Consider the following 15,314-nt stretch of genomic DNA (forward strand, 5'->3'; position numbering starts at 1 on the left):
GAATGCCTACTGTGCAGTTTTTGCTCAGTGGTTCTAGTACTGTATCCTGCTGTTGTTTAAAGAGTGTCTCTCCCCTATCACCCACTTTAAGGCTAGAAACATACTATTCAAACGTATGCAAACACAGACCCACTGAAACCTGTTGTACACACTTGCATTCTTAATTTACTGTAGCACTAAGAAACCTCAGTGCTTAAGGGGGCGATAGAGTTACCTTCAAATATCTATGTCATTAAACCGAATGTTTTATTTTTCTGGTTTCAGCTAGCTAGAAACATTATAACATGCTCAGTTAGAGTCTCTTCAAACTGCTTCGCCATGACAGAAGTTCACCTGAAAGAGATAGCTAACAATAGAAGAAGACAGTTTAGCATAATGCCCATTGTAGCGCCTGTTGTGGCCACACTGAGAATGCAATCCATAGTTGTGTTGTGTTGTGTTATGAATGCACTCTATGCATGCCAACTGCCTACATATTTCTGCTAAAATCAATGTGAGCTATAGCAGTGGTTTTGACTCCAAGGCCCCCATTGTCCACAACAATCATTTAAGGCCCCAGATTGTTTCCTCTCCATCTAATGTTTATCTAATATATTGTATTGCTAATTTATCTCTATCTATTATTTGGAATATCTGGAAAATATCCATGGAGTTTTAAGATTTTATTAATTTACACGACTTTTCCAAATCTAGAAATCACACTTTTAACATGAGTCTTCCTCATATATCCCGATTTTCCAAGACCATGTTAAATGTGGTTCTTCAAAAAAGGAAGTGAATTAAAATAATAAATATCTTGGCTTTTAGTTGTTTTAGCTCATTTTAAAGCTTTTTTTTTCTTTTCTTATCTTGAGGCCCCCTTGGAATTTTGCTGAAGCATTTTGAGTATTTTATGCTCCGTAGCATTTTTGTGTTATTTTGATGTTTGTTTTGGATCGTTGTCCTGATGCAAGATTCAACCACGGCCCATTATAAGATTTCTAGCAGAGGCCGTAAGGTTTTGATTTTTTATCTGTTGGTATTTGCTAGAATCCATGATACTATGTATCTGAACAAGAAGTCCAGGACCTTCAGCAAAAAAATAGGCCCACAACATTAAAGATCCAGTGGTATATTTAACCGTGCGTTTGGGGTACTTGTTATCCCTGTTTGCACCAAACCCATCTGATGACTTTGCTGCCAAAAAGCTATTTTTTAAAGTTTCATCTGACCATAGAATCCAGTCCCTTTTGAAGATCCAGTCGTGTCTGACAACTGAATATGCTGGAGTTTGTTTTTGGACGAGCGAGGAGGATTTTTCTTGAAACCCTCCCAAACAACATGTGGGGATGTAGGGGTTGTTTGGTTTTTGTTTTATAGGCTTTCTGACCCCAAGACTCAACTAATCTCTGCAATTCTCCATCTGTGATCCTTGGACAGTCTTTGGCCACTCAAACCATCCTCCTCACCGTACATTAAGACAATATAGACACACGTCCTCTTCCTGGCAGATTCGTAAAATCTTTACAAGCTATTTTCTTACAGCCACTTTTGTGATGCTCAATCTTTTGATGCACATCAGAACAATATTATTTGGTTTTACTCATTGTGATGGATGATTAAGGGAATTTGGCCTTTGTGTTTCCTCATGTTTAAACTCCTGTGAAACAAGAAGTAATAGCTAGACAATTTCATGTTCGTAGTCACCCTGGTGATGGGAATATACTTCAGAGATATTTTACTCGTAAAAAATTCTAGGGGTGCCAATAATTGTGGTCAACATGTTTTGGAGAAAAACATTTATTTCATAATGTGATTTCCCCCCACTTTCCATTCTTTTACTTCAATGAAAAGTTAGATTTTTGCACATTTTTTTAATGAAAGATCAAAAGGATAAACAATGCAGATTTATTTTTTACAGCCATTTTTGATCACATTTACCAGGGGTGCCATTAATTCTGACCATAACTGTATGCATGTAGGTGTGGGTGTATCTGTGTGTAATATGAGTGTGGATTGTATCAATACTGCTTTGTCCTGTCGTGTGATACTTTCAAGTTTAAATTTTGTGCTTAATCGCACCGGAAGTTGCGGTGACAAATGGCTACTGCAGAAGCGATTGTGCTATCTAACACATTTTGGGAACACAGTGAAGCATGATAATAGCTTGCGTATAGCTGGAAGCATTTGCTTCTTCAATAGTGAAAATTGTTACGGTCCCGTCTTCCACATTTTACCTCTGGGGGCAGTATGATGTTAAAATTTGATTGGCTGGAGACTTCATTGTTAATTGGTTATTATGTGGGTGGAAAGTATAAAAGTTTGTAATAGTCAACAGTACTTCTTCTGGTGGAACTCAGTTCTCCAGAGAAGTCATCTGCTTCAACTTGCTCCCATTTCTTTTGTTTAATATTCATCAACATTTATTGCCCCATTGGATCATCATTTTCTTTTATTGTTTAATCCCTAGACTTTGTGTTATTCTTGTAACTTATCATTTCCTTTATAATAAATAATCATATAATTGAAATAGTTTGTGATCCTCTTTATTTGACGGCTGGGAACAAGTTGGCCATGACAATATCTCTTGAAATATTTCTTCAGCCGACTGGTAGATCACAGTTTGGGAGAAGATTAGAAGTGTGAAACCATAGTATTACAACATGCCCAGTTGAAATTTTTTTATATATATATTTTTTAACCTTAATAGTTAATAATCAAATTCCTACCATCAGTGCCATTAAGCAGGAAGCCATTTTCTTATGTGAGTTTTCTAGTGAGAGCAGAAAAAAAAAAGCTCCATCACAATATTATTTATCACTCAATATATCTCAGCTGGTTGGACTGATTTAATTTAATTACATTTTTTTTTTTTTTAGTAAAGTCCAGAATGTGAGTGTCACAATCTCAGTCAGCAGACCAGGCAGTCACCTCAGCACACTACACTTCCCATAATCCTCTCTGATCGTCACCTGCACTCTATCCTCAATCATCCACACCTGCTATCATTCACCTTCATCAGCTCCACTTCATTTAAGCCTGCTTTACACACTCATCAGCGTCTGGTCTCGTCATTCCACACTGAACCAGTACCTGACTACTTACCTGTGCATCGAACTGTCCCGTCCTTTGTCTTCTTCAGTTTTCTGTGTGTGTCATCGTCTGCCAGTCTTTAGCCCACCAGCAACAAGATATATGACTTATTCACATGCCAGTATCACCATCACGATCTGCAATCCAGAGACTCGCCTGCTAACTTAATGTATGTTATTCAATAAACTCTGTTCAGACATCACCTGTGTTTGCACTCTTCTGTTCTATGACAGTAAGAAGTGCAAGAATTTTATTAGTTCAATCGCTAGATGTTTTTTTAGACATTTTGCTTAAAGGGATAGTTCACCCAAAAATGAAAATTACCTCATCAGTTACTCATCCTCATGTTGTTTCAAACTCATTAAATTGTTGTTCCTCTTTGAAACAGTTTTTTATTTATTTTTTATGAAACCTGAGAGATTTCTGTACCTCCATTGAATGTCCACTTTGACGGTTCAAAAAGTTGAAACAGAATCCATATGAATTGGGCTGTTTTAGGTCTTCTGATGAGACACGATCACTTTGTATGATGAACAGATTTAAAGGTGTAATTTACCACTGGCAAGATGGGTTTTTAATCAAACTTGGCTGTCTAAGCAGTAGAAAGTCTATGACTAGAGAAAACAGAAAAAGGGCTGTGTTTTCTTTTGTCAAAAAAATAGGGAAACTTCAACACCCATAATGCACTGGGCTCAATCCGACTGTCTGTGGGAAGGGATACAAAAATATGATTGAGCTGATAAATAAACCAAGAGATCTGGGGCAGGTAAAATTGAGAGTACACATTGTTCATTTACATATGCCATGACACTGTAAAAATACAAAGCTGGTTGTTATTCGCCAAACTGTCCTTTAATTTAGGCTTTTATTCACATCACATGATGTATAAACATTGATCAATGCACATAAATAAAGCTCATCAAATATGTAAACAGAGGCTCAAATGTGCTTGCTTGATGCGTGAGAACCAACGCATTTTGATTTGTGTCACGCAAGCACGTTTGAGCATCTGTTGAGCATATTTGATGATCTCTTTGTATGTGCATTGATCAAAGTATATATGTGATTAAAAGCCTAAATTAAATCTCGAATTAAAACCTCTTTAATCGACTCTTTATGAATGTTTTGAACAGTCAACGTTTTGGTTCCGTGGACTTTCAAAGGAAGGACAGAAGTCTCTCAGGTTTCATTAAAAACATCTTCATTTGTGTTTTGAAGATTAAGGAAAGTCATATGGGTTTGGAACAACATGAGAGTGAGTAGATGATTGCAGAATTCTCATTTTTCGGGTGAACTATCCTCAGGTAATTTTTGTAGCAACAGATGGAAAATGTGCTTGTTATATCAGATGTTGCCCTGGTGTGTAAAAGCCCTTTCAGGAGTAACATCTAAAATAAACTATAACAGAAGGTTCCAGAACTTCCACTGGTGCAATGGTTGAGAAGACATGAAAGCTTTCAGACCAGCTTTATGTATGGACATAGCTAACAGCTGTCATCAGGAACTGCTCTGTTGACAGGTGATAACAAAACCTGATGCTCCTGATGCTAATAGTCATACAATAAGAGGAGTTTGCCTCTAAGTGCAAGTAGAAGCAGAACTAATCCTGTTACATGACCATGACAAAGCAGAGACAACAGGAGAGGAGAGGAAAGCGGAGGGGGTGGAGATGAAGTGATGCTGAATAAGGCTGACACTGTGAAGATGAGGCCCTGAAAATGGAAGTCCATTAGTGTCTCACCATCCTCTCCAGCAATGCGCTTCAGTGTGCGGACCGCAGATCCACGGATCTCGGCCTGCTATAAACACGATTTTCAGTGCTGGCCGTGGACGTACACAGATACCTGTTCTGCTGCAGCAGGACATGGAGATCCGAGAGCAGTGGGGGTGGAAAGAGAATGAACAAGAGAGAGGGAGGTTAGGAAGGAATGGAAGGAGAGAGAAGAAATTCTGGTATAGCTTGCCGCATTGTCAAGGACACACCAAGGGGAGATGGCGAGAGAGAGTTAGAGTGAGTGAGTTGGGTGGGGGGAGAAGGAGGTGGGGTGTTTGAAAAGCAAGAGATTCTTTAAAGCGAATGGATGCGGGCATGGCTACTCAGCAGTTTTTCTTAAAGAGACAGTTCATCCATGAAAATCCTGTCTTCATTTGCTCACCCTCCTGTTGTTCTGTATGACTTTCCTCTGTTGAACACAAAAGAAGACATTTTGAAGATGCAGTTATAATGAAAGGGGACTGGAACTTTAGAGCTTCAAAATAGACACAAAAGTTCATTTGATGTTTGCTGTACATTATTCCATATGTTCTTAAGTCATACAATATTTTTGTGAGGAAACTGATTGGTTTTTATTTATTGATTTAACAATTTTATTAATTGATAATCCCCTCTAGTGAGCTGCAGTTACTGAGTAAGCTAGAAAAGAATCATTCGATTTTGTAACCCGTATCAGTCCGAATCATTTTGATCGATGTGAACCAATCAGTCAAATTAATGAAAAGATACGATTCAGGAAAACAATTCCTTCACAAATGAAATCAGAGACCATTTTTTTTCTCTTATAAATGAGCCAAGGATAGCAAGGTGAGATTTTTCAATAAGTAATGACTTAAATTTCAGTATTTTTCTCTTTGCTGTTTACCGCAGCAACCATTAGTGAACCAACTAGATCAGTCTGATTCATGAATAATTCATCAAATTCAAGATTTCATCACAAATCAGACGTAGCTGCTTTTCTCATGAATGTGCCGAGGAGATTAAAAAGATTCTCAATGAATAATGACTTTCATTCTTTTAGAAATGGAAGTTAGTTTGGAATGACATGAAAATTTTACAATAAGGTCTCATTTGTTAACATCAGTAAATGCATTAGATAACATACCAACAATGTAAATTTCTTAAAACATTTGTTAATCTTTGTTCATGTTTAGATACAGTTGCATCAAAGTGCATTAACTGATGTCAACACGTACAACTTCTGGTTTGAAAAGTGTATAAATAATCATGAAATCATCATTAAGACTTTTAAATGCTGCCAAAGTTTTGTTCTTTGTATGTTCATGTTAACTACTATAAAATAAATGGAAACCCTATTGTAAAGCGTTACCGAATTTTCATTTTTAGGTGAATTATCACTTTAACACCTTCTTCAGATGGCATGAGATTGTCATCTTCATTCATCTTCCTGACTCTCTCTTTGTCTTTCACTCATATGTCCACTTTTCATCTAGAGTGTTGTATGATCATGCATTCAGTAAGGGTAATAATAAGGTTTAGTGCTGAGTGCAGGTTTGGAGTGACTGTGATCAGTGTATAACCCTCAGGTGCTCTTGCCAACAGTTGGCCTGATGCTCTGTCTCAGTCGTGGTATACATACCAGCCCACACATTCCTCCTTTGTCCACTTAAAGTATTTTCTGGTTGGATAGTCCTGTCCTTATACGTCCCTGAAGCATGTTCACTGCACACACGCATGCACACTCATAGACTGACGTCAATACTGCCTCATTCAGCTGAGCTGTAATGCTGGGTTTCACTCCGGGTGACTCTACTGACTTCAACATTGACAAAAAAAAAAGAAGAAAAAAAAGAAAAAGAAATCATGAATTTTCTCTCCAGCTCTGAAAGACTCACTGTCTGCAAAAACAGCTTTCACAGCAGACCAATCAAAAATCTATTAAAAGTTTCGCATGTACTGCACCGAATCAATGACATCATCTGTAGCTGGGCGAAAAGGTGCCCGAAGACAGGAAGTTGAAGTACGGCACAATTTGTGCTTGATGTCTTCATCGCCATGGAAACTGCACAAATCTATGAAAGAGAGAGTAAGAGAAAGACTCAGAACGACTGAAAGACATAGATGGCTGGGGAAAGATGAGGGTTGGGGGGTTGTGGCACTGAACACATTAAATGCAATGTGTCTCATGTCTTCATATCTATTCCGCGTCATCCTTCCTTTCTTCTCTCAGCCCCTCATTCTATATGAGCCTTTTGAAATGAGCAGAAATATGCAATTAATTATTTACATCAGAAATTCAATATATGTGGCTCAGTCTGACTCACATCTTCTTTTACTTTGGAACAATGTGCTTTAACAAATCGTTATGTTCTAATACATTGCGCTTGTTCTATTGTATCGTACACACACTTGGCATTAGTGACCCTCATTTGAATCTTTGAGATTGTAAGATGGCTAAATGCGTGGTGATAATAGGAAAGGGAAGCAGTGCATATGCTATTAAAGGTGTCAATTAGCTCCATGGTGTATTTGAAGGTAGTGTGTGTGTTTGTGTGAAATGGTATGGGAGTTGTTCACAGTAGAAAACTGAACTCTTTATTTATATGCACTTTCTTCTGGCTGTAAGGATCAGTTTGGTCCAGGGCGGTCTAAAAAAAAAAAAAAAATAGGGTCAGCATATATGTTAAATTCTGTTGACTTTGGAAACAGCATTTTTACATTTTCTTGAGCTGACTGTATAGCTGTAACCTAAACAGTTGTACAGGTAATATTCACTTGACCCTGCATGGTCAAAAACTAAATATGTAGTTTACTTTTTATACATTAGTTCAGCTGCATCTTTCCACCAACATTTGTTCATGTATTTAGCGACCATTGGCTTATAATACATGCTAGCAAGCTAATATGTTGACTTATGTCTAGAAATTTTGAAAAGCACCCTTAGTTTACATGACGGAAACCCAGGTGCCAAACCCATACCTCATATGCAAGTATTAATTGTAGTTTCTTTTTAGTCTTTCTGAACACAATATTCGCAGTCCAATATTTGAAGGCCCCCCTCTAAATATAAGCTAAAATACTTCCAGTATAACAAAACTGCTTGTTTTTACTTTTTATTAATAGAAATGTATATATTAAATGAATGACACACAATTCATTTTGTGATTCCACAAGTTTCAAGACCTGTATGTTCTTCAATAAAAACTAAAGTCACTGATTTTTAGTTATTAGTTATTGATTTAATAGTTTTTGCTAGTTTTTAATATTGTTTTTATCATTTCAATTTAGATTAGAGATATTATCCTCATATATTAAAAAAGATTTTTCATTTAAGTCATCCTGCACCCTACCACTGCTGTAAAGGCTGGAATACACTACACAAATTTTGCACAGATTTTTGCCCCGATTTTCAGTCTGGAGGAGTCGGTGCTATTTGTCGAAATTGAGAGCCAATTCACAGATTTGAGTTGACAGATTTCACAAAAAATCGCTTTGTGTATGATGGGCACAGACTTTTTTCAGCCTCAGACTTTGATTCCATCCAGTTGGAGGATATCAAGCATGTTTGATATTTTAAGTCGATTTTAGAAAACAAATTATTTTCATTTGTCATGTACCTTCTTTCGACAAGGCACATGTTTTTGTGTAAGTTTGTTGAGTTCAGAGTGACTTGAAAGTCTGCTGTGTGATCCTCGTTTAGTGTATGATACCCAGTTTTTCCTCTGGAACCATTTTTAGAGTCTCCAAGTGCCTAGTGTTTTAAAATCTTTGCATATTTTAAAAGTCATTAGTTTAGTGTTAACATTAACATTTATTTTTTAAATCATGGAGATTATTAAATCCAGTGAATAGGAATGCCCTTTACTCAGGAGGTATACAGGGATATACATGTATTAATCATTAGGGAGATATCAAGGATTTATCAGTTGAACTTTACAGTGCCCTTGTCAAAAGACCATATTGCCAAAATGCATCATGGCTAAACACTTTTAAAATACAAACTGCGAGACTGCAGACAGCTAACAAAAACATCTCATTCTAAATGGTCTTTTAAAAGCAATGTGTCCTGCATTGGGTGAATCTGAATGCACAGGATGCTTTGAAATTCAGCAGGAGTCCTTGGCCCTGTGATGAGAGCGGCACACAAAGTTCCTCTATGGTACAGTATATCCTACTCATAAGTCTCAGCCTCAGACGTCATTCCCACGGAACGTTGGCTGAATGTTTGATGCATATGACACACGAAAATTGAAAACACTTCAGGAGTTTCTAAGTCGTCATCTGACTGGATGAATTCTACAGGATTTCCGGGAGACGTGTGTGTCTCATTCTTTTAACGGGTTTGCCTGAAAAAAAAAGCCTTTGTCACGCGTCATGGAAGAAAAAAAGCCATCATGTTTGAGGGTCAGCTAAACACTGGATATTCAAAAGTGTGTAAAGCATGTTTAGTTCACAGCATACTCTTTAAAATACATCTATGAGTTTTAGACAGCAGTCTGTTATTGTAGGGACATCAACATTACATTTTCACACCTACAGTAACATGACGCTGAACAAACCGAACTGTGATTGGTTGCTTTACATGTCTCTCAGATGGCCTGTGGGCGGTCCTTGGCCAATTGAAAGCGGCTATGGAGACCTTCTGCCGACCGTCTGAAGTTCTGGCTACACGAGACTGCCTACTCGTTGGCCTGAGAGAGAGGGTGCCCACCGTTTAAAAAATGGTGACAACCCTTGTTTGATTCTTCTTCCTTTCCTTTCAGGTTTGTCAGATAACCCGACAGATCTGGAGAAGCGCAGGCAGGCATTTGGACAAAACTTCATACCCCCGAAAAAGGCCAAGACCTTCCTTCAGCTGGTGTGGGAGGCATTACAAGACGTCACCCTCATCATCTTGGAGATTGCAGCCATCATCTCCCTCGGCCTGTCCTTCTATCAGCCACCCGGACACGAGGCCGAGGGTGAGAGAGAGAGGGAAGCTAGTCAGGGATGTTAGAGGGATGAGGTGTATAGAGGAAATTAGTTAAAGGGATGGTGTGGGTCGAGGGAGGAGGCAATGACGGATAGAGAGTGGGAGGGAAGAGAGAGAGAGAGAACTGAATCAAGGGAGTGTGGGAGGAAAAAGGTGAGAATGAAAGGTGAGAAAATGCTGGACTGTCAAGCAGGAATGCAGAAAGAGAGAAAATAAAAGGGAGGAGTTTAAGGGTGCTGGGGAAAAATAAACAGCAACATGCAGCTTTGTGGAAAAGAATTCTGAAAGTTTTAGGCTGCATAATGTAAACGTCACTCTGCATAAGCAAGGGATATGTACACCAAGCATAGGCGGATTAACCGTATAAAAATGATGATTTTGATATGTACAACAAGCATAGGCGGATTAACCATATAAAATGATGATTTTGACATGTACAACAAGCATAGGCGGATTAACCATATCACCCATATGCCCATATCAATCCGCTTGTTGTTGTACATATCCCTTCCTTATACAGAGTGACGTTTGCATTATGCAGCCTAAAACTTTCAGAATTATTTTCCACAAAGCTGCATGTGTATTGTTGCTGTCCAGGGGGGCACCACGCAAATATTTTTTTCTCTTTTAAAATAAGCGATTCATTCTCAAACGTATTTCTAGCCTAGGCCTATTTAGGCAACCCTTTCATCAGAACGTTAAAAATTCCCTGAATGTTTTGTTGAAAGGTTATTATTTTCATTATTTTATAAATATATATATTGTATTATTTTTTGTGGACGGGTGATCTACCGCCAGATTCACACTATACTGCGTGAGCACGCGCGTTTCATTTCATTGCCCATATTACACTAGCGTAGGCTACACTAAAATTATATGCCACTGACAAAAAGCCAATCATTATAAAATAGAAAATAAGCCCTGGCAGGGTGATGATTTTTATTACTGTACATTTATTTGATCAGTATTACAGTAAAACAGTAATATTGCGAAATATTTGTACAATTTAAAATTCTATTTTAATATTTTTTTAAATGTCATTTGTGATGGCAAAGTTGACTTTTCAGCGTCAGTGTCACGTGATCCTTCAAAAATCATTCTAATATGCTGATTTGATACTCAAGAAACATTTCTTATTATTATCAATGTTGAAAAAAGTTGTGCTGCTTAATAGTTTTGTGCAATTTTTTTGTGGATTTCTTTTTTCAGGATTCTTTGATAAAATAACTTTCATAATTATGGAAGCATTTTGGTAGCAATATTCAATTTGAAATGTAATATGCAAAATGACAATGCAATTTGTAAAATGGCAATGCATTTCTGTATTTACATTTACATTTGCCATTATTACATTTATGCAACGTTTGGTGCAAAATTAAAATTAAAATATATAATTTACATTTGTCATTTCATACACTAGGGCCATATGAATCCTTATTTTAACGCTTTATAAGTTGCAAAAATTAATTACAGAAATGATTAGATATGTTTAACATGTTCAAGCAAAAACTGTAGCAAAATGATCATTTAAATGTTATTTTTCTTAATTGCATTTACACTCACAGTTAAGACACTTGCGATTGCATTTTCATTTATGTCCCGCAATGAATGTAGCAAAATTCAAATACATTCCGAGCCGATCACGTCCCCGCCCCCTCCCACCCTGTCAATCACTGCGTGAAGTTGGCCCCGCCCCCACCCAATGCAAAATGTCGACAAAATAGGCTCAATCATTTTTACTTTGTTTATGCTGGATTTTATTTTATTTTTATTTTTGTGCTGCTTAGGTTTTTTAGATATTAAAAGATAAAAATATTTGTAGGTCATTCTGAGGTCACTCAGCCCCCCACATGCTCCAAATAAAATAGTCTCGTTCGTTTGTGCTGCTTCGGTTTTTAAGATATTAGACATTATAGAATCTAATATAATACTTATATTATATATAAGAACATAATATAATAATTATAGAATTATAGACGATGGCGTCACCAGCCCCCCGACCTGCTCCACATTCACCCCAAAAAAAAGGCTAGGTCTTCTATGAATTTGACCCGTCAGATTCCGTGACCCTACTGTAGCCTACCTATAGATTTATCAATATCTGATCAATATGCTTAATCAAATAGAAATGGGAGATATTCATACATCACATGAGTCACTTTATTGAACATTACAGTCAGTTATGAAGAATTAAAGGAGTCATAACCTGCAATTTTCACTTTTCCACGAGAATCAATGTATGTTATGATCGACTAACGATTATACACTGGCCGGGAAGCCGATATGTAAAAGTGAAGCGTTTGTTTACCTCAGGGTAAATAAACCAGCGCGCGTCCACGCGCACTCAAATACGAGATTTTGATTTCAGCTCCCTCTTGACGTCATGAGGTAGTAGGATATACCATATATGGACACCGCAGCAGGAAGCCCCCCTTCCCCTCTCCCCCTCATATGCAGTTCAGTCGAGAAAGATGGAGAAACCGAGTGCACACCGGACTTGCTCTGTGGTTGATTGCCATAAAAAACATGTAAATGTGTTTTATCTCCCAAAATCGGACGAAACTATCAGGGACCAGTGGATGAAATTCATTTTTAATGACGCTGTCCCAACAACACTTTCAACTGGCGTGCAGAGCCATATAGAGCGTCCACGACAGCCAAAACATCGCATTGATCTCGCGAGACAAAAATGCCTTCAGAAATAAGGGTAAAAGTAGGTCTGTGCTTATTTTTTTTTCCACTTTTCTTTTTTAGAAGGGCCTGAAAGACTATAATACAGCAGTAGGTATCCAATGTAATACTAGGTTATGACTCCTTTAAAGAGCGGTCACATTTTTCGCTAGCTTTGATTTTGACCCTTCATATTCTGTGATCTCAGAGTAATAGGCCTATGCATTTGTAAGGAAAAACTAAAGGATCTCCAACATTATTGGGTAATTATAGTTAATAGTAATAAGAATAAAGATAATGTGTATCAGACAATGAGAATATTTTATACAAAACAAAACCATCACACAGTCCAGCATCAGACAACAACAGCGCAGCAGAACATTCTGCCAGATGTTCCAACAACTGGTTCTATCACCTGCGGACGAGTAATAATCTTCGGAAACACTACCATTTCTCTGTTCACGCTCCACTTCTTCTGCCAGTGAATATAACGCTCGTATCAGCTCTGCCGACGCCGTGTTTCATTCCAACACCTCAAAATATAGTTTACCTGTTGCCGAGCCCCGCCTTCACCACACGCAGTGATTGACAGGGTGGGAGGGGGCGGGGACGTGATTGGCTAGGAATGCATTTTCAATTTGCACATTGAATTTGGCTACAATCATTGCGGGACATTTAATGAAAATGCAATCGCAAGTGTCTTAACTGTGAGTGTAAATGCAATTAAGAAAAATAACATAAGAAAAAATAAGTTTTTGCTTGAACATGTTAAACATATCTAATCAGTTCTGTAATACATTTTCATTTTAATTTTGCAACATATAAAGCGTTAAAATATGGATTCAATTTACATATTAAAACCAGTGTATGAAATGGCAAATGCAAATTATATAATTGAATTTTCATTTTCATTTTGCACCAAACGTTGCACATATGTAGCCTAATGGAAAATGTAAATTTAAAAACAGAAATGCATTGCCATTTTACATATTGCATTGTCATTTTGCATATTACATTTCAAATTGAATATTGCTACCTAAAGCCTTCCATACTCGTTTATCATTTATCAGTTCCATTTATCAGCTCAGCTCAAAACACAATGCAGCAGAACGAATGTATTTCAGCTGCTGACCGTCTCAATCACGTGACCACTACATCGCCGTGAGATCCAGTGAGCAGCATTCCAGTTCGGTGTAGATTTCTCCGATACAAACCGCAAATCTAGTGCCTCGTGATTTAAGCTAGTTTAAAGCCAGATGAAACAGGAGCGCTGACATTCTCAACAACACAGACGCGGAAAACAGGTGCTTTCCAATTCACAAGTGGCCAATATTTACCATAATTTACTCTAGTAAAGCTAACAGAAACCATAGGATTTTGGTATAAATGTTGGATAATCATATATTGTAGACATCAAATGTATTAAAGGAGTATAGTTACAGTATTTTTTGTTATTAAGTTAAAGCAGTTTTTGTGCTTTTACTAATGCCCTTAGGCTACTGTTTAAAAAAAAAAAAAAAAAAAAAAAAAAATATATATATATATATAGCATAGAATCCATATAGTTACTATTTACCATGGTAGTGAGGTTCATTTGTGGTTCATGCGTGGATCCTAAATAAATTAGGGTGTTATAATTTTTTACAGATGTTACTGTTTTTGTTTATGAAATACATTTACATCTGCATTCCAACTCAAGCTACTGTCAAATGTGCATGTCTAATAGACAAACCGTGTAATATTAATTTGTGAAATGTTCACGTTTGGCAAATGTTGTCATGATTTGATCATTTAAAAAATCCAGTTTTCTCGTTATCATACCAAACTATTTGACTGCTCAATACTGCTATTGATCAATCAGAATCAACTATGCCAGACAGCCATGAAATAGCAACCTCAACCCTCTGCAGGTTGTGGGAATGTGTCAGGAGGAGGTGAAGATGAAGGCGAGGCGGAGGCAGGATGGATTGAAGGTGCAGCCATCCTGCTATCCGTCATTTGCGTGGTGCTGGTGACCGCTTTCAACGACTGGAGTAAAGAGAAACAGTTCCGGGGACTGCAGAGCCGCATCGAGCTGGAGCAGCGATTCGCTGTGGTGCGCAATGGAAACGTCATCCAGATCCCTGTTGCTGAGATGGTGGTTGGGGACATGGCGCAGGTCAAATATGGTAAGTTTCCTGTTCTGCTGAGCTCAGAGAATGGAATGAATGCTGAGATTAGGCTTAACTCATCTAATATGAGGTGTGGATTAACACAGAAATATATTTAGAGTGATGTTCACATATCCACAAATCACAATGAGAATTCATTTGTTGATAATGTACCCTGTGTAATACAGCATTATTGGTAGGAACAGTGAATGCTTTTTGGGATATTAAGGATGCCCTGCTGATCACGTGATATTTATTTATCTCTCTCAGGTGACCTCCTACCTGCTGATGGGGTCCTGATTCAGGCGAATGACCTGAAAATCGACGAGAGCTCATTAACTGGTGAATCAGACCATGTGCGGAAGTCGGCCGACAAGGACCCCATGCTTCTCTCTGGTAAGGGCCGTGTACGTGTGTGGGTCATAGATGTTAAGAGACCCTATTTAATGGGGGTTTCAGCATCTCAGCCCCCTGAAAAATCACCTGTGATTGTATCCAAGTTTAAAAACTTTAAGGTTCCTTACATAGGCTACAGGTCCGGATTTACCTCATATTGTGACATAGGCAAAAGCAAAAAATTTTGCTGTGACTCGAAGACAAATGCAAGACGCTCTTCACCGCTCCTCATACATATACAGTAGTCAACATTTGAAGTGGATCAAAAAGGTTCATCAAAGTTGTCCTAAGACAAGAACGGGTATATTGTTCAAAATTC

The 15,314-nt window shown here is 37.8% G+C and overlaps 1 protein-coding gene across 7 annotated transcripts in view; it reads left to right on the forward strand.

The window, feature by feature from the left end:
- Positions 1–15,314, forward strand: part of atp2b3b (ATPase plasma membrane Ca2+ transporting 3b) — a 59,530-nt gene that overhangs the window by 10,060 nt on the left and 34,156 nt on the right. For all 7 annotated transcript variants that reach the window (XM_084428076.1, XM_084428070.1, XM_084428073.1 and 4 more), the window contains exons 3-5: positions 9,571–9,768; positions 14,360–14,617; positions 14,870–14,995. In XM_084428076.1, the coding sequence (XP_084284202.1) occupies positions 9,571–9,768; positions 14,360–14,617; positions 14,870–14,995 (582 nt within the window). The remainder of the gene's footprint in view (positions 1–9,570; positions 9,769–14,359; positions 14,618–14,869; positions 14,996–15,314) is intronic.

Source organism: Rutilus rutilus (genome assembly GCF_951802725.1).
Source record: "Rutilus rutilus genome assembly, chromosome: 13".
In the NCBI taxonomy this organism is placed as follows: domain Eukaryota; kingdom Metazoa; phylum Chordata; class Actinopteri; order Cypriniformes; family Leuciscidae; genus Rutilus; species Rutilus rutilus.